This window comes from Scomber japonicus, unplaced genomic scaffold, assembly GCF_027409825.1.
Source record: "Scomber japonicus isolate fScoJap1 unplaced genomic scaffold, fScoJap1.pri scaffold_641, whole genome shotgun sequence".
NCBI classification, from domain to species: Eukaryota; Metazoa; Chordata; class Actinopteri; order Scombriformes; family Scombridae; genus Scomber; species Scomber japonicus.
In genome coordinates this window covers 324-20,367 of record NW_026518691.1, presented here as the reverse complement: position 1 = coordinate 20,367, position 20,044 = coordinate 324, and the positions used below count along the sequence as shown (strand labels likewise).

The following is a 20,044-nucleotide window of genomic DNA, read 5'->3' as shown; positions in this document are numbered from 1 at the left end:
CCATTTTTTAAATTTTTGTGCAGCTAATACACATTTTTTATATATGTAAATGTATAAATTCGACCTGTATTTATTAAAAAAATGTTGCTGTATTCATCATATTCTATAAAATATTCTCTTGGACCATGAAATACTGATTATTAAAGTATTTTTTTCTCCTTAGGATTAATTTAACATGTATTAATGGCTAATTGGGGAAATTAATGAATGTTTAATTGGCGTAGAGATGAATTATGAATCAGAATATGAACAGTATGTAAAGGGTTAAAAAACTAAACTTTACATCCTCAGTAGGAATCAATCAGACAGACAGGTAGGGAAGTCAGAAAATATTGAGAGACAAATTAACACATTGTTGGTTGTGAATCATAATATTTTCATCAAGGTGTCAATTTGTGAAAAGATAAATATCATTTGGGGCAAAATACAAATTCTTTTATTTTTTTTTTATCTGACACCGAGTTATTTAATTTACAGAAAAATAGAAGAGTGAAGAAATTAGATCCTTTCCACTGTTGCTGATTTTATTCTACACTAAACTAAAAAAAGCAATATCATATGAGTCATCTACTTAATGCAGATGTAAACTATGACAGTAACAATCACTGTACTACCTTCCCTTTACTGTTATATACAGTTATAATAAACACAACACACATTATTCACAGCAGGTCCAATGCATCTGAAACCTTTAAATCAGGGATGTCAAACTCATTTTCATTCAAGGGCCAAATACAGCCCAATTTGATCTCATATGGGCCGGACCATTAAAGAGATGGAGGGAGGGAGGGAGGGAGGGAAGGAAGGAAGGAAAAAAGAAAGAAAGAAAGGGAGGAAGGAAAACAAGACACGAAGAAAAGAAGGAAAAAAGAAAGAAAGAAAGGGGAGGAAGGAAAACAAGACAGGAAGGAAAGAAGGAAAAAAGAAAGGGAAGAAGGACAGATGGAAGGAAGGAAGGAAAGTGGGCCGGATTGGATACCTCGGCGGGCCGGTTCTGGCCCACGGGCCGCATGTTTGACACCCCTGCTTTAAATTCAAGCTTTTATTTAATAATGAAGACGATTTTAGTGAATAGTGATGCAGGCTTGCTCGGGTTTGACCTCACCTTGCTCCTTGCAGAAGTCCTGCTCTGTCATGGTGCTGGGCATTAATAGCTCTCCCACAGCTGGCTGGATGGACACACTGAACTGGTCCTCCTTGGTGCTGAGGGGGAGGAAAACACACTTATGTACAAATTCATCTTAATCTGAAAGGATAGAAGATGACAATGTGTGTATTTTTATTTATGTGGTTCACTTAATGCTTTGTGTATTAAATGTTTCTCTTCTGATTGTCTTGCAAACCCACGCTCTGTGAATGGCATTTTGGGCCTGGATTGATTCCCTCTTCCCCCTCCACTCCCCTTCCCCTCCACCCCACCCCTCCCCAATCCCGAACAGATTTTCTGATAAGGTTATTGATCGGGGCTGAGCAGCGGTGCCGATGGCATTCAGCAAGTTGATTTGGGGCGCTGGGGCTGATTACTGGAGGAATAATTGTTATCGCAGTGAACCGGGATCAATTGTAGCTGATGTGTCACCTGGGAGTGCTGGCACAGAGCGGGTAAGGAAAAGGAGAATTAACGAAAGAATAGATGAGAGAGAGAGAGAAGAAGAAGAAGAGGAGGAGAAAAAAATAAAAAAGGGAAGAGAAGAGGAGAGGAGATGCAAATGAAGTTAAGAGAAAGAGACAAGTAAGGGAGATGTGATGATGAATCTGGAGATGCTGGAAAAGATGTACAACTGAAGGTCTCCGAGACAGAGAGAGAGAGAGAGAGAGAGAGAGAGAGAGAGAGAGAGAGAGAGAGAGAGAGAGAGAGAGGAGAGAGAGAGAGAGAGAGAGAGTGAGAGAGAGAGAGAGGAGAGAGAGAGAGAGAGATGAGAGAGAGAGAGACAGAGACAGAGACAGAGACAGAGACAGAGAGCGAGAGGGAGAGAGGAGAGAGAGAGGGAGAGAGGGAGAGAGGAGAGAGAGAGAGAGAGAGAGAGAGAGAGAGAGAGAGGACAGAGAGACAGAGAGGACAGAGAGAGAGAGGAGAGACAGAGAAAGAGAGAGAGACAGAGAAGAGAGAGGAGAGAGAGAAGAGAGAAGAGAGAGAGAGAGAGAGAGAGAGAGAGAGAGAGAGAGAGAGAGAGAGAGAGAGGAGAGAGAGAGAGAGACACACACACAGAGACAGAGACAGAGACAGAGAGAGAGAGAGGGAGAGGGATAGACAGAGAAGAGAGAGAGACAGAGAGAGCGAGAGAGAGAATAAGCCTGGACTTGATATGAGTGGATGTCAACTTGTCTTACCACAACTGGAAGTTAGCTGCTTGTGTCGAGTCGCTGAAGTCAATACCCATGGAAACCGTCACCGAGGCCTCTGGCTCCAACCGCTCTGAGAATGGGGGGAGAAGAGAAGGGGAGAGGAAAAGACGAGAGGAGAAAAGGAAGAGTGAGTGACAAGGGCACAGTGTGCAGCGTGGGGAGGGATGGAGCAAAGGGAGGAGGAGGAGGTGGTGGAGGAGGAGGTGGAGGGTGGAGGTGGAGGAGGGGAGCAGCAGCAGAGTGGAACAGACAGGCATCCACACCACTTGTGTTTTCTACTTCACAAAGCAAGGCCACCGTGTGTGAGAAATCTATCCTTCAATCTCATTCCCTACACCTCCAGCCTCGGGGAGAGAGGGAGACAGAGAGACAGAGACAGAGAGACAGAGAGAGAGAGAGAGAGGGGGAGAGAGTGAGAGAGAGGAGAAAAAAAAAACACATGAAGGACTAGCATATTTCCAAAACAACAGGCTTGTCAAAGAGAGCATCAGCATCAAGAGAGATGGGGTGAGAGAGACAAGACAGAGCGGGGCGAAACGCAAGCTAGAAAGAGAGTTAAGTAAAGCCAAAAAATGCTGAGGAGAGAATCTGGACAGCTGAAAAGAAGAGGAGGAGGAGGAAGGGAGGAGGAGGAGGAGGAGGGGGGTGAGGTTAAGGATGAGAAGAACACAGACAGACAGAAACATCCTCCACGCTTCTCCGCCTGGCCTGTGTTTCTCTCTCCGTGGAGCAGGGCTATCTTACTGTATAACTGCTTCCACAGACAAGAGAAGAAAAGAGGCGAAGCTCCAGAGGAAAGCCTCCGAAAACAGAGCCATCATGGACTCACTTCCAATCCAGCCTTCAAAGCTGCTCTATAAAACAGGCTCTCTATTCTTCTGCTTTCTCTTTTTTTTTCCCCACTTCTGATATAAACCAGAAGATTAACTACTTAGAAAGCCGTCTGAGGTTGATTATTGTATGAATAAATAATAATAATGATATCTATTGGAGGTGTGAGGATTCAACAAGGGGCCGAATGACTTCTACTGTGTTGTACCTCGTTCTTCTCCTTCAGGGAAGAGAAATTATAGTCATTATATTTTGTTTTATGCTCTACTTCAGTGACATTCATGAAAAGCTTGATTAAAAAACACTAACTGAAAAGGAAAATTCAGATTTGTCATAACTTGGGTCTCATTTTCATATATTTGGCAGTTATTTGTAGTGGATAAGATATTATTACTCACTAAAGTACTTGCTAAGATCTGTGAATGCAGAGTAACGACAGTGGAGGTAGAGTATGGAGGGCTTTTAAAAATCCAAGTTATAAAAGTACAGTCCCTCCCTCCCTCCTTCCTTCCTTCCCTTCTTCCCTCCCTCCCTCCTTCCTTCCTTCCGTCCTTCCTCCCTCCTTTCCTTCCTTCCTTCCTTGACTCGAGGACAACAGGAGGGTTAAACATATCGTTTTTGTCTTTTATGCAAGAGGAACATTATCAATACCTCCTCCACAGTCGCCATGTTTGTTTTTGAGTTTGTTGATGTTGTCATAAACGTTTGACTCGGTGCTGCCCCCTGGTGGATGTATTGGTTAACATCCATGCCAACGTAAAGGACGCATGGAAGCATGTGAGCAGTGACGGTAACATCGTTTGAAAAGGACGGATACATTTTCGTACGTTCGTTGAGCATAAATGGGCCTTAAGTAAGACATTGTTACCAAATAAATGGCGCTTTTCCACTACACAGTTCCAGCACGACTCGACTCGGTTTTTCTGCGTTTCCACTAGGGATAGTACCTGGTACCTGGTGCTTTTTTAGTACCTGCTCTGCTGAGGTTCCAAGCGAGCCGAGCCGATACTAAATGTGACGTCAACAGACTGCTGGCCTCTGATTGGTCAGAAGAGTTGTTGCTGGAAGAGTCATGAGCCGTCCCACACAAGAATCAAACCCGCCATTTTTAAATACCGGTAACCAGCTTTACAGCCATACGGCTCAATGTTCTTGCTTTGTGTGTGACAGAAAGCCACATACAGCAGCAAGTACACCACCGCCTCCATGTCCTCCATTGTTTATGTGTTTGTGTCGCGTATAAAACGAAGTCACGGCAGTTTCGCGGAGCCGTTGCTATGACGACCCCGCTCACGTTGAGGAGGTACCTTCTTTGAAATGGAAAAGGTCGTTCCTGGAACCGAGCCGAGTCGAGCCGAGTAGTGCTGGAACTGTGTAGTGGAAAAGCGCCTAAAGTAAGAATTTAAATTAACAACCGTTCACTTGGAGATCAGCCGCAACGTAAAGTAATTCACCTTGTGGAGGCTACACGCAATATTTGTTATATGAAATACACACTTACACTGTCTGTCTATGTATAATCTCTTACCTAACATACTGTACACAAAACAGCACTACATAAAGCTTTGTCTGTATTCATCGCCTTCAACTCATCCAAGCCAACTCCAGCCAGCCTGCTCGCAGTAGCCCGACTCAATCGATCCAAATTACCCACTGTTTGGCTGCTTGAGTTCCTTCAATGCCCAATCAATCCGCTGCAATTGACAGTTTTTAATGTGCTCCACTGCACAGCGGTGCCGTGTGTGTGTTTTTGTGTGTGTGCATGAATGAGAGAGAGAAGAAAATCTTGAGGGAGCGCTGTTGTCAGTCTCATATTGTGCTGATTGTAGAGATCATACAACAGAGTGACAAGAAATATGGAGGTGGTCTATGTTTGTCCTGATCGATACTCGTGAACAGGGATTAGCTGAAGTAATATTGACTGTTTATTTGGCTATTAGCTGAGCTGAGAGCGAACAGGCTTAAAAAGGTTTTTGATAACATAATAATCATTCATGGTGTCGGTACAGCAGCAGAAATTCCACACAGCCGCCCTGAAAGAGTGAGAGCGACAAGGAAAACTGCTCAGATTGAAATAAATGTGGCTGTTTAAGGAACTGGGGAAGAAAAAACAAACAACACCAACAACTGTGGAGTGTAATACGTTAAAAAACTGAGTTCATTGCTGGTGTTTGACCCACTTAGTGGAACTGGAGGATGAGCAGCAAGATCAGAAATCATAGGTTAGTAGATTTATCATTAAAAAGAGGAAATGACAAAATGCTTGAGGTTTAAAGCCACGGACATTTAAATGATGTGCGTCCACTAGGGATGGGAATGAAGGACCAGTTTCAAATTGTCCGATCCATCGAAATTGTATAGCTCAAGGCTTTTTAATTCCTCTTATCGATGCTCAGGTGTGTGATAGTGGAAGGTGGAAGTCCAGACTGTCTACAGCAGGGGTGTCAAACATGCGGCCCGTGGGCCAGAAGCGGCCCGCCAAGGAGTCCACTTTCCCTTCCATCTTTCCTTACTGTCTTCTCTCCTCTTCCTTCCATCCTTCCTCCCTCCCTTCCTTCGATCCTCCCTTTCTTCCTGTCTTCTCTTCCTTCTATCTGTCCTTCCTCCCTTGCTTCCTTCAATCTCTCCTTCCTTCCTTCCTTCCTTCCATCTTTCCTTACCGTCTTCTCTCCTCTTCCTTCCATCCTTCCTCCCTTCCTTCGATCTTCCCTTCCTTCCTTCCTTCCTTCCTTCCTTCAATATTCTCTTCCTTCCTTCCATCTTTCCTTACAGTCTTCTCTCCTCTTCCTTCCATCCTTCCTTCCTTCCTTCTTATCTTCCTTCCTTCCATCTGTCTTCCTTCCATCTTTTTAATGGACCAGCCCACATAAGATCAAATTGGGCTGTATGTGGCCCTTGAATGAAGATGAGTTTGACACCACTGGTCTACAGCAATTGCAAATAAGTTTCAATTTAATTACTAAATAATTACCTTTGTGAGATGAACATGAACTTTCTACACCGTCACCTCTTTGCTGACTAATGTTAGCAAAGCGGAGCAGCGAACGCGGACCAGCTGACCAACACACACACACACACTACTGCATTAAACAACTTTAACCAACTCTGAGGTGAAGAACAAAACAAGAGAATAGAAAATAATAAGAATATATCTCTGTGCTCAAGTCTGTTTCACCTCAAGAACCCCTGCGTCTGCTCAGCTTGTTGGAGAGTGATGTCATTTCTTGGCTGCTCTCCACTGCTAACATCAACATTAACATCAACACAGCGGAGCTTCTTCCTCCACTTCTTCCTCCACCTCACTGTTATTCTCATAGAGGCAGGAGAGACTTTAGCATGCTTTGAAATTAATTAATTAATTAATTAATGCAGTTAACTTAATTTGGCTGGGGGCCATTTATCTTATCTACCGGTTATGTTTCATATATTAATCAGCATGTAAGGTCGTTGATAAACAGTAGAGATAATAAAACAGTTGTGTCGACACTGAAAACCTCAAAAAATTGACCTAAAGAGATTTTACTATATTGTTCATACTGTTTATCCTGAGCCTATTACTCTTAACCCTCCTGTTGTCCTCAGGTCAAAGAAGGACAGGAGGAAGGGATGAGGAAGGAAGGAAGGAAGGAAGGAAAGGAGTAAGGAGGGAGGGACGAAGGAAAAGAGGAAGGATGTAAGGAAGGAAGGGAGTAAGGAGGGAGGGACAGAGGAAAAGAGGAAGGATGTAAGGAGAGAAGGAAGGACGGAAGGAAAGGAGGAATGAAGGAAGGAAAGAAGGAAGGAAGGAAAGGAGTAAGAAGGGAGGGAGGAAGGAAAGGAGGAAGGAAGGAAGGAAGGAAAGGAGTAAGGAGGGAGGGAGGCAGCAAGGAAGGAAGGACAAGAGTAAGGCGGAAAAGAAGAAAAAAGGAAGGAAGGTAGAAAATGAGGAAAGAAGTATAGAAGGAGGAGGGAATATCTAGCTACTCTGATGTATGTGAAGAGGGTGGACACAATAGTAGGAACACTTTTCAATATAATACACTCCAGTACACCACCGCCCACTATGACCTAAATAATAAACATAAAGTACAATTATCCCCTTTCTGATAATATTAATAAAAACTAAAGCCTTTTGTTGCCTCACACATAAAAAGTATGAACCCAGTCTCTTCCATACATACAGTAAAGCACACAGCTTATTAACCCTTAAACAGACAACGTGCACCAGGAGATACAGACTCTTTAACCTTCCTGTCATCCTCCCGGGTCCTTCCTCTGTCCTTCCTTCCTTCCTTCCTTCCTTCCTCTGTCCTTCCTTCCTTCCTTACTTCCTTCATCTGTCCGTCCTTCCCTCCTTCCTTCCTTCCTCAGATCTAAGTTCAGCTGTTAGGGTAAATGTTCCCTCCTTCTGTCCTTTCTTCCTTTCTTCCTTCCTCCCTCCTTTCCTTCCTTCTTCCTCCCTCCCTTCCTTCCCTTCCTCCATCCTTTTCTTCCTTCTTCCCTCCTTTCCTTCCTACCTTCCTTCCTTCCTCCCTCCTTCCTTTCCTTACTTCTTCCTCCCTTCCTTCCCTTCCTCCATCATTTCCTTCCTTCTTCCCTCCTTTCCTTCCTACTTTCCTTCCTTCCTCCCTCCTTCCTTTCCTTCCTTCTTCCTCCCTTGCTTCCCTTCCTTCCTCCTTTCCTTCCTTCTTCCGTCCTTTCCTTCTTTCCTTCCTTCTTTCCTTCATTCCTTCCTTACTTGAGGTGCAAATGACATAACTAGTAAGGTCTGTTTAAGGGTTAACAAACACTGGTATTGGATTGGTATCAGTATCGGCTGATACCCAAAACCAAGGTATTGGAAAACTGAAAAAGAATATCAATATAAATTTACAAATACTACTAATATTGTCCAGCTCTAGTGTATGCCACCATCTGACAGACCATATTCAACATTAACTCATTAGAAGACCAGTAAATGGATTAGCTAAGATTCATACGTAGCAGATTTTTACTACTTTTTCTGGGTTTTTAGGATTTTTAATGACATTGGTACTCATACTCACCGATAGTGTTAAAGCAGTGGATGTTGAGGCTCGCTGGGCTCCGGTCTCCTATATGGATCTCCTCCAGGCTGTGGTCTGAGCTGTTGGTCAGTATAACCTGCACGGCCACCATGCTGGGCTGGTACAGACACGGCTGCCTGGGGAAATGATACTTCGCTGACAGACCTTTTCCTGTCATGTGGTGAAGCAGCTCGTAGGTTTTCACGGGGCCGAAAGACGGAGCGGTGACCTAGAAGGACATATGAAAAGGTAAAAGAGAGCGATGGTTGATATAATAAACCTCAACAATGACTGATTTTTTTTTAAAAGCGTGAGTTTGTGCAGACGTCTAGGTGAAATTAACAATGCGGGATCAATTTATGAACAACTAGAAAGGAAAGTGAGCAGAAGCATAAAGGGATGAAATTGAACATTGCCCAGAGGATTTGTGTTTTCTGCATCAACGCTACCTCCAGCGACGCCTCGTATATTAGAGCACAAATGCATCCATACAAGAAGGCAGATTAATACAAGAATCTCCGGTCTTTCCATCACCTATATTTGTGCAATTCACGTTGCCCAATCAGCAACCAGAAAAGCAGCACTCCTGAGTGAAGTGGGGCAGAGGGTTGGCTGATAACTCCCCCCCTACACTCCCCTTCCTTCATTAACTCTGTGGGGTAAAGCCCATTTAGGATATTTCCTCAATCAGCCCGGTAAGATGAAAATGGGGCTGGATGCTCGGTCAAACCATGCTGAATAAAAACTAATGAATAGAAACACAAGTGCCTGCATGGGCCAAACCTGCCATTCGCCTTTTTAGAAAAGGAGCTTTTACCTTTTCAGAGGCAGGAAATTGCATTACCTTTGAGCGAGAGATAGAAGAAAAGGAAGTGGACGTGATGGCGGAGTTGTTTTTTTTTTTCTCCTGAAAATTAACATCTTGTTACTTAGATGAACATTGTTTACACTTATTGGCTTTCAGCTTTTCATTTGACAGCTCTTGTTAGAAAGAGGTGGTGGGTGGGTCCACACAACACCAGACAACACACTAAAAACACTGCACTGTCAAATATTGAGAATATTCACAGCATCTGAATAAGCTTACTAAAAAATAATAAAAAACATGACAGAAGTATGCCAACTTTGGTTTTATTGAAGAGTAAAGGAACTACTCATAGAGCTTCTTGTATCTTGATTGACAGCAGTAATTAGTTAAAAACATAAGGACAGAAACAGCCTTTTCACACCTCCTAAAACACTTAGCACCTGTTTGTAGTCATACACCCAACACAGAGCTAACACTTACGCTTCCAAATGTAAATGAACATGAGTTCAAAGACGGAAAAATTGCTATTTAAAACCAGGCGGGGAGTTCTGGTCCTCTGAAATGAGGACAACGCAGAAGTAACTTAGAGCTGCATTCTATCAAAAGGCCACCAGGGGGCGACCGTCTCTATACAAGTCAATGGAGAATTCACCAACTTCTCACTTGATTTCTAACCTCAGTAAACGTTTTCAAAATGTGTTTATGGTCTCAATCGCTAGTTTAAAGCCTTCTTCAATGCAGTATGATGTTCATTTGGGACATTTTGGCCTCCCTGATTTTATATTTGATGATAAAGCAGGGTATGCATTAGGGCGTGGCTACGTCCTGATTGACAGGTTGATTGACCAATGTCCTCGAGATCCAGCCCTCGCAACCATAGCAACCTCCTCGCTCCGCCCATGGCCCTGCCTCATGCCCATATAAGTAGAATCAGTGTTTTTATTTTTCCCAGCATGCACCTGAAATTTTTCAAGATGGCGCTGCCCAGATTAGAAACTATTGGCTTCCGAGCAGCAGTCCACAAACCAATGGGTGATGTCACGGATGTTACGTCCATTTCTTTTATACAGTCTATGGTTTAAAACCTTAAAACAATTTTAAAAACCAAAAAAACAACTGTAACTCTCAGAGAGTGATAAAGACGAAGGGATGAGTAAGATGAGTAATGCAGCGTTATATGAAAAGTAGTGCAAACACAGATTCTGTAAATAATAGACTTGAATGATTAAACGAGGTGTGCAAACTAATTAAGCTAATTACATGTGACTGAGAATATGACATGAAGAAACAGTGTGAAAACATGCAGCCATGATCGTACAGCGCTGAGTGTTGAGTGGTGTCAGTGTACATTGTTTTATTGAAGCTGGACGTACTGGTGAGAAATGTACGAGGCGTCCTTTGACTTCTCGTGTGCTGCGTGTGAGGATGAAGAATCGGTTTGACATACGACAGGAGATGAGTTTCAACGTCAGGGGGGGGGGGGGGGAGGGAGGGGTGAGGTTGTTCAGCAGAAATCTAAGACACTCAACTATCACTATGCTGTTGAAGCAAGACGTGAAAAAAGCAACAGGTTTATAAGTCCCATTGTGTATAAGATTAGATAACACATGAGAAATTATAATAAAAACAACCTTCAGGCTATTAAAAGATGTGTTATTGGAAAACTGAGTCATATTCAATGTTATTTATTTATTTCTAAAATTTCTTTTCTATCTCTTAATCATGAAATCAGAAAACTTTACTAATGTCAGACATTTATTTAAGGTTAAGTGATGGTTAAGGAAGTCAATCACACATACACAGTCTTGTTGCTATAAATACTCACTAAAGGACCGAATGAAAATTAATATTAACCTGTGAAACAAAAACACTGTTTGATCATGTTTGAGTATCATTTCCTAAAAACTACAGAGTCCAACTGTTAAAGGAAATTATACTAGTGTTGTGTTTTTAAAGATAAACATCTCCAGTATGAATGACTAGGCTTGGGGGTTGAATGTATCATATCGCCACCCGTCTAAGCATTTTTAAAACAATACGCAGCCTTTGACACATCAGCTACAAAACAAACTCTCCGATCAACAACACAATCCCCCCTCCGGTCCCCTTGACAGTCGAGCATCGTCTCCAGTGCCGGGACCGCCGGAGCGCCTGTAAAAAGGAGGTCAAACAAACATTTGTTGCCGCGCCGTAACGCTGCTGTGCCCTCACAAGCGCCCGTCACACCGCCTGCCGGCCCCCGCAAATTTATTGGGCCACTTTTGGAATGTGTCAGAGCAGTCGGCGTCGATAAAGCTGGCCGTAATGTTTGCCACCCCATCACAACAGAGATTTACCTCCTTGACAGACACATCCGACTTCAAGGTCCCCCCCCGTCTGTCGCCTCCTCGCACCCGACGAGAGGGAGGAACGGCGACCAGACAGGGCTTCAAACTGCTTATTATCACCAATTTGACACAGTGGACAGTTAAAGCCTGACACAAATGCCCACACAAAGCCCCCTTCACCCCTCACTCTAGTGATCTAGTGATGTCCTGTTGAGTAGTACAAGCTCATAACACCTCAAGTGTAAATAAGAGAAGAAGAAGGATGTAACCTTGACTTCTCTGTCAGTCTCCCCCCCACTTTTTTTTTTTTTCCTTTCTCCTTTGGCTCCCCCATTCTCCACCCCTGGACAGGAAGGAGGGAGGTGACAATGAGAGAGGAAGTTGATTGAGAGGCTCTATTATACATCAACTTAAAGGAAGCTCCTGTGATGGATGACACAGACACCAGTCACCTTCAGAGCCCGGACGCAACGCTCCCAGCATCCTCCTCTGGCAAATGACCTGAAAATCCCGCTGACATATTCAAAAGGGCTAAACCGGAGCCGGGCAGCCTTGTGCCGTGTGCATAAGAAGGCCAATTTAAAAGAAAAGGGCTGTGTGTGTGTGAGGTGGTGGATGGGGGGGGGGGGGGGCACGGAGATGTATGGGCATATATTGAAAATCCATTTCTGTTTTTCAGACACTGTCTCCCTGCAAAACAAGCGACAGGGTTTTTTATTACGCCCTACAAGAGTTGTGAGGATTAAGGTAGGGGGACATGTGTTTGACTTTAGGGCCTAATTGTTCCCTTCAGTCAGGAGATGACAATTAATTGAGGGGCGTCACAAAGACCTTGACTGCAAATTGAATTAAATAAATGTTACTACAGCCATCTAGAACTACTTTAATGTAACAAGAAGTCTCTCCGCCGCATACAGACAGAGGTTAGTTCATTTATGCCAATTTGTCAGTAAATTAGGTATTCTTAAATGATTAATTTCGAAATTTTCCATTAAAGTACATTAAGCAATAATAGACGGCTAACGCTGAGAAGCGGCGGTGTCCTTCATCCCAGCTTTGCAAGTGTTGTTCAACTGTCACTCGCTCCTTTGTGTTAGCGTGAAACTATTTAATAAGAAAGTAAATGCAGACACAGACAGTAGTTTAGCTGCTGACCACGGTCCAAAACCTCTTTCTAAAGGTTTTAACCCTTAAACAGGCAACGTGCACCAAGAGATACAGACTCTTTAACCTTCCTGTCGTCCTCCCGGGTCAAATTGACCCCTTCTGTTTTGACTGTTCCTTCTTTCCTCCCTTACTTCCTTCCTTCCTTCCTCCCTCCCTCCCTTCCTTCCTTCCTCCCTCCCTCTTTTCCTTCCTTCCTCCCTCTTTTCCTTCCTTATTCCTCCCCTCCCTCCTTTCCTCCCTCCCTCCCTCCATTCCTTCCTCCCTCTTTTCCTTCCTTATTCTTCCCTTCCTTCCTTCTTTCCTTTCCTCCCTTACTTCCTTCCTTCCTTCCTCCCTCCCTCCCTTCCTTCCTTCCTCCCTCTTTTCCTTCCTTCCTTCCTTATTCCTTCCCTTACCTCCCTCCTTTCCTCCCTTCCTTCCTCCCTCTTTTCCTTCCTTCCTTCCTTCCTTCCTTCCTTCCTTCCTTCCTTCCTTCCTTCCTTCCTTCCTTCAGGTGCAAATGACACAACTAGTAAGGATTTTTTTACATCTAATTTTCCACTCCTGCCTGTTTAAGGGTTAATTAAGACCGCCAAATTATTTAAAGTACAGAGTGATATAAAGACACTTTTTGTACATTGATTTTGATGCTTTGTGCACTCATAGATCATATTACATACTGTATATGCTGTTTGTAACTTCACTTGTTAATGATAAAAGTACTTTACCAGTAGAGCTCTGAGATCTACTGACTCAGGTCAGATAGTTGAGCCCAGAGTTCAAACTAAACATGATGAAGCAGCTTTTACACAACTGGAACAAACTACCAGCAGAACTGATATCATGTTTAAATCCAGGTTAAAAACACTTCTCTTCTCCTGTGACTATGATTGAGCTTTTTTAAAGCACTTTACATTTTAACCTTTCATTTGCACTCTATGTCCTTTTAATGATTTTAAAGCTAATTATTATTTTATGCTGCAATCTTATATTTAATGCTCTATTCTAGCATTTTATTTCTCTCTTTCTATTTTTCTGTACTTTGTTTTTATTATTAGTGTGTGTGTGTGTGGGGGGGATGGGGGGTTAGGGGGGGTTAATTGCATGTTTTAATGTTTCTCAAATTACATTCTGTTTTATGTAAAGCACATTGAGTTTCCATTGTGTATGAAATGTGCAATATAAATAAAACTGCCTTGCCTTGCCTTCCATTTCTTCCTTCATACTTTTTACTTTGCTGCATTTCAAAATAAACTGTCAATATAAATGTACTTGATTCTTTTATTGAGTCCCAAAGCAGTTGAATATATCTGCAGTGAGAGATGAGATCATTTCAAACTGTTATAATGAAAGTCAACCTGGTTTCTCAGATTGTGTAGTTAAGTAAGTTTAACTGCAGTAATCCATCATTTTGTCTTATTGTGAAATTCTCACACTTATTTCTAGACAATTATTGAAACAAGCTGATTTCTATATGAAACAGGATCATGTAATCTAACAATACTGACATAGATTCAGTTATTATTTAAAAAAAAAAGACTCATTAATAATTAGCAGCAGCAATTCATCATTTTTTTTCTTATTGCAAGACATTTCCAATAAATTCTTGAAACAAGTTGATTTTCTATATGAAACAGGTTCAGATAATCTAACAATACTGATATAGATTCAGTTATTATTTTAAGAAAAAGAGAGAGTTAAGAATCGATAACGAATTAATAATTACTTTGTGGGATGGGGAATTTTTTTTTTATAGTGCAAAAAATGATATGATCATCATAAAGTGGGAATGTTGGGTCTCTTTAATTTAAATTTAAAGACTACGGTGTAGACTTGCTCTATATGTGAAATGCCTTAAGATGAGTTGTGATTTGGCACTATATAAATAAAGATTGATTGATTGATTGATTGATTGACAGATAGATAGATAAAGTAGTTAAAATTAGCTACACCTTGTCCAGCTAACATCAAAATGATGATTACGTGTTTATATATCAGTACAGCAATGAGTTCATGAAGGAAAAGACATGACGTGGATATTTATAGATACTTATGTTTATAGGCTGAAACCTAAATTCAGTTATTTATAGTATATAATAGCTTTTGTTGAGACAAGCTGAAGTCTCACTTATTGCAGCAGACAACCTGTTCTGACTGTGATCAAGTAAGTGTTGACTTTTCTAGACAGAGAAGAAGAATCACATGTATGATAATAGAGCGGCTTTGAGGGACCGGTATCATGACCTCTGTCACCTCGGGAAAAAAAAGCATGAGAACAAATGACTAAAAGGTAGTGGACAGAAAAGAAAAGATAAAGATTAGAAATAAATAAACAGGCACAGAGAGAAAAACCTGCACTCACATAGGAACTAAAACCAACTAATAAGAAAAGAAATGCTGCAACAAGCTGCATTAAAACAGCCATTTCCCAAACTGCCTGCTCGCTGGCTGCATACACCGATGCACTGACTGGCTATTTCCGTGTGGGCATTTATTCCTATTTAAGAGGCAACTTGTGCAGTTTGAGTGGCAGCAGGAGGTTTGGAGGGCAGGGGCTGCTATATCTGGCGCTCGGGGTCCTTCTGCTGATTCATAATTAGATGTGAACCCAGAGCGCCCACTATGGGAAGGTCAGAGGGGCGAGGAGGGAGACGACGGAGAAGGAGGGGTTGAGCTGGCGCCCGCCTGATGGACACCAAATGAACAAATTATGATGGCCCCCTCTGGGCGTGATGGGGTCAAACGCCCTGCGCCCCGCCGCTGACAGTTCAATTTCCCCCCAACGCAGCCCCATTCGCTGACTGCTAATTATGAATGAAAAGTTATCAGCCTCAGCCAACCCCCGCCGCACACACAGACAGCGGTCGGAAGAGGTTTGGGGTAGGATGGGGTGGGGTTGGGGGATTTAAGAGGCATTTGTGAGAGATCCTAATGTCAAAATGTTATTAGAGAGAGCAGTAGCATGCAGAAACTGGGGAGGAGGAGGAGGAGACAGAAGAGGAGGTGGGTCAAAGACAGTGACCAGGGTTAATCTAAATGCCTTTGATAACCATGCAGTAATTCTCTAAAAGGGCCCGAGCGCTCAGCTGAGACAGACTCGCTGCCTCTGTGGGCAGATTGCTGAGAAATAGAAATGACACTGGGGCCAGTGTGTGTGCGTGTGTGTGCGTGCGTGTGTGTGTGTGCATGTGTGTGTGTGTTTGAGAGAAAGAGCTGATATGTAAGCGTGTGCATGCATGTCTCAGAAGCTAAGGGGAGGGGCATATGTGAATAAAGGTGAGGTTATTTACCCTTGTCTATGAATCCTGATGCCCATCATGTATTTATGCATAGAGCCGACTCTAAATCAGATGTTGATGCGCAAAAAGTTCCCTGTTTCTAATCTGCATTTCTATTCTCTATTACTCCCTGGCCTTCACCTGAGGAGGAGAGAAGTGACTAACAAGACTTGCGCTGCATAAACGCTGGCCTGAGAGCAGCTGTCAATCATACTGAGTGACAGGCGGGCCGGGACTGACGGGCAGACGCAGAATATAGAGTAACTAACAGCAAAAGCCAAGTATAACACCAGAGCTGGGACAGAGTAGAGGCCGTTTAGACGTATATAGAGTTAATGCAGACTTTTAGAAATCTAAATTTAAAGCTTATTTAACACCAATTTATCAAGTTTTCTTACATTTCCATTTACTTAGATTTTAAATGCATCTAAAATAAACAATACTGCTTTTAACTTATCCTGAAACTCTTTATTACTACACTTAATATTTACTTGATATTATGTTTACTTAATATTGTAATTCTCCTCCTGTTCGTATGATACCTATTGTATGTGTTACTTTATCCCTGTTTTTCATTTATTAAAGGTAAATGTTAAGAGTCTGATAATAAGATAAGTATTAACATAATATAATATAAAATATGACTTAAATCCTTTGTATCTCAGAAGATTAGCAATATGTGATAAAGGTCAGTTTCATTATAAATTAAAACCACTTCCACTCTTTTTGTCACTTTCAGAATCAACTAATCATTTAAAACTGCAATCTGGATACCTGTGATGTAATTTCTTTTAGTTTTATTACATTTTTATGCAGAAATGAACAAATAATTAATAGAAGAAATGATCTAAGGAATAAATGTTAAGTAAGAACAGCCTCATTTAGATTTATATGTAAATTATTTACAGCAAAACACTTAAATTAATCAAATCAAAGTTAATTCCAAACAATGACATGTGTGAATACTGTACATTAGGGCTGCAAGTATTCATTAATCTTCCAATTATTTCTTGATTAATCGCTCAGTCTGTGAAATATAAGAAAACTCAGATATCTTGTGTACGGTTTAAGATTAAAGATATTTCATTTACTATGTTACGAAATGAAAAAAGCACCAAAATGTCTCATTTAAGATATAAAAAAATCTAATATTTGGCATTTTTTTGCTTGAAATCTGACAATTCAGCAATTATCTAAATAGGTAATGATTCATTTTTCTATCAGCTGACTTATTGTTGCAGCTCTACTGTTAAAACATCTGGCTAAGCTGCTAAAGCTCTGGTTGTAAGATACCAAATAGACACAGCAACAGCAGGAAGAATAGTCTGGACATTTCCTTTCCCGGGGGGCGATGGGGGGGGGGGCGATGAGGGGAGGGAGAAGAAGACAAGATACAAAATACACAGACGTGCAGAGCCGCTCACATACTGGAGGAGAGAGAAAGGAGCCGTCACACGAGGAAAGGTCAACCATCAGATATACACAACACAGAAGACACGAGGGACGCAACATCTGACAGAGAGAGATGGAAGGTGACAGAGAGGAGGAGAGAGATGAGAGAGAGAGAGAGAGAGGGAGAGGGAGAGGGAGAGAGAGAGAGAGAGAGAGAGACAGAGAGAGAGAGACAGAGAGAGAGAGAGAGAGAGAGAGAGAGAGAGAGAGAGAGAGAGAGAGAGGACGTATAGATGAGATACAGAAATAGAGTTCAAGGGTGTGGAGAAGCAAAAAAGACAGCGAGGAGGGGGGAGGGGGGAAGGTGAGTGGGGGGGGGGGTGAGAAAGACAGACTATAAGAGATACAGGAAACTAGGAGAGCAGTTGTAGCGTCCTGACTCGGCTATAAATATAAGAAGGCAGAAAAGGTCAATAGTTGGCATCTGGAGCAGAAATGTTCCACAAGGGAGAGAGAGGCTCATTTCAGCATCTCAAAGAGTCCCAGACAGAAGAGGAACAACTGACTCTCAGCGTTGCGTTGATGGAGGAAGTGTCAGCATCACAGGGTTTTGTTTTTTTTTTTTCTAATGCAGACGTACTACGCAGTATTACCAACCTGCATGGCGGAGGAGACGTTGGAGAGAGAGAGGCCTTCGAGGTCGGACATCAGGCTCGAAGAGAGGACCGAGGATTTTGGCGTGTTTGAGTTTGCTGGAGAAACTGAAAGAAGGACACAAAGAGAATGAGAAGCTAAAGAACACTAAATACTTATATATCATTTATATATTGTTATAGATTTAAGAAGAATCCTGTAAAAGTTTTGATCCAAACTATAAAAAAGGGAAAACTAAGCTTTTAATAAAAGGTGGCAAACATTTCTATTGGAGGCTCAGATTTTAAAGTTGTTGATTTGGTAACTTCTGTAAATATCCCATCCTTTCTTCCTTCCTTCCTTCCTTCTTTCTTCCCTTCCTCTTTTCCTTTCTCCCTCCCTCGTTCCTTATTTCCTCCGTCCTTCCTTCCTTTCCTTCCTCCCTCCTTCCTTCCTTCCTCCCTCCTTCCCTCCCTCCTTCTCTCCTCCCTCCCTCCTTCCTTTCCTTGCTTCCTCTCTCCTTCCTCCTTCCTTCCCTTGCTTCCTCCCTCCTTCCTTCCCTTGCTTCCTCCCTCCTTCCTTCCCTTCCTTCCTCCCTCCTTCCTTCCCTCCTTCCTTCCCTTCCTCTCTCCCTCCTTCCCTTCCTCTCTCCCTCCTTCCCTTCCTTCCTCCCTCCCTCCTTCTCTCCTCCCTCCCTCCTTCCTTTCCTTGCTTCCTCTCTCCTTCCTCCTTCCTTCCCTTGCTTCCTCCCTCCTTCCTTCCCTTCCTTCCTCCCTCCTTCCTTCCCTTCCTTCCTCCCTCCTTCCTTCCCTTCCTCCCTCCCTCCTTCCCTTCCTTCCTCCCTCCTTCCTTCCTTCCCTTCCTTTCAATGAGTGTCCTATAAAGGGTTAAGTAGTATTTCTGGCTACCTGACAAATGTAAAGCCCAATATTTACTCTTCTATTAGCTCTCTTTAAATCTCCAAAGCGAACAAATCAAGTCTTTAAATTTCTTTACTAACTTTTCTCTGTCTGCCTTGAGAAGACTTCTGCTGTGATTTGGTGATATATAAATAAAGATTAATGGTGTGGCGGGTAAAATTTCATTTGGTTAATCAGAGGTGTTTTTTTTTTAAGTCTGTTGCTGTTTGAAAACTTGATTTATTTTAGTAGAATTTGAGAAAAAGAAGATAAAACAGACTAAAACACTGTAGAGTTGTAGAGTTGGCTGATCCTGTTGTCCTCAGGTCAAGGAAGGACTTAAGGAGGAAAAGAGGAAGGAAGGAAGGAAGGAAGGAAGGAAGGAAGGAAGGAAGGAAGGAGGGAAGGAGGGAAGGAAGGAAGGAGGGAGGGAGGAAAGGAGGAAGGAAGGAAGGAAAGGAGTAAGGATGAAAAGAGGAAGGAATTTAGGAGAGAAGGAAGGGAGGAAGTAAAGGAGGATGGAAGGAATGAAGGAAGGAAGGAAGCAAGGAATGAAGGAAGGAGGGAAGGAAGGAAGGAAGGAAGGAAGGAAGGAAGGAAGGAAGGAAGGAAGGAAGGAAAGGAAGGATGAAAAGAGGAAGGAATTTAGGAGAAAAGGAAGGGAGGAAGGAAAGGAGTAAGTAGGGAGGGAGGGAGTAAAGGAGGAAGGAAGGAAGGAAGTTAAGGAGGATGGAAGGAAGGAAGGAAGGAAAGAAAGGAATAAGGAAAGGAGGAACGAAGGAAGGATGGAAGGAGGAGGGAGCAAAGAAAGAGGGGAGGAGGGGAAGAAGGAAGGAAAAATGAAAGAAGGAAGGAAAGAAGGAACAGTCAAACTCACAGTCATCTAGATCCAGTAGAGAGACTTCATTCTTGGGCTTCACTTGCACCTAAAAAACAAACAAACACAGCAACACGATGACGATGAGCAACCACAGGAGGAGAGAGAGAGAGAGAGAGAGAGAGACAGAGAGAGAGAGAGAGCAAGAGAGAGAGAGAGAGAGAGAGAGAGAGAGAGAGAGAGAGAGAGAGAGAGAAAAAAAACGACAACTCAAAAACAAAAAATAGTGAAATTGTCAGTGGTGGTATTTCATTGAGACGCTGCCTCTCTCAACTCAACTCATGACACATTCATCCCAAAAAATACCAGCGCACGCAACACGGCTGGATCTCTCGATTGCCGGTCATGCACAGTGTCGTGTCACAACCGATACGCGCCGCCTCGAGCGACTGAGGCGGGCTTGTCAGGTGTTGAGCTCGCGGGAATTACAACACACACACACACACACACACACACACACACACACACACACACACACACACA

At 42.7% G+C, this 20,044-nt stretch overlaps 1 protein-coding gene across 1 annotated transcript; it reads right to left on the bottom strand.

Moving 5' to 3' along the window:
- Positions 1–1,064: 1,064 nt before the first annotated feature.
- LOC128354818 (AP-3 complex subunit beta-1-like) lies at positions 1,065–19,610 on the bottom strand (the record flags this gene model as incomplete). Its single annotated transcript, XM_053314969.1, has 5 exons — positions 1,065–1,203; positions 2,332–2,416; positions 8,202–8,430; positions 17,810–17,913; positions 19,562–19,610. Coding segments are annotated over 5 exons (606 nt in total), but the record flags the coding sequence as incomplete, so codon positions are not given.
- Between the last annotated feature and the right edge of the window lie 434 nt (positions 19,611–20,044).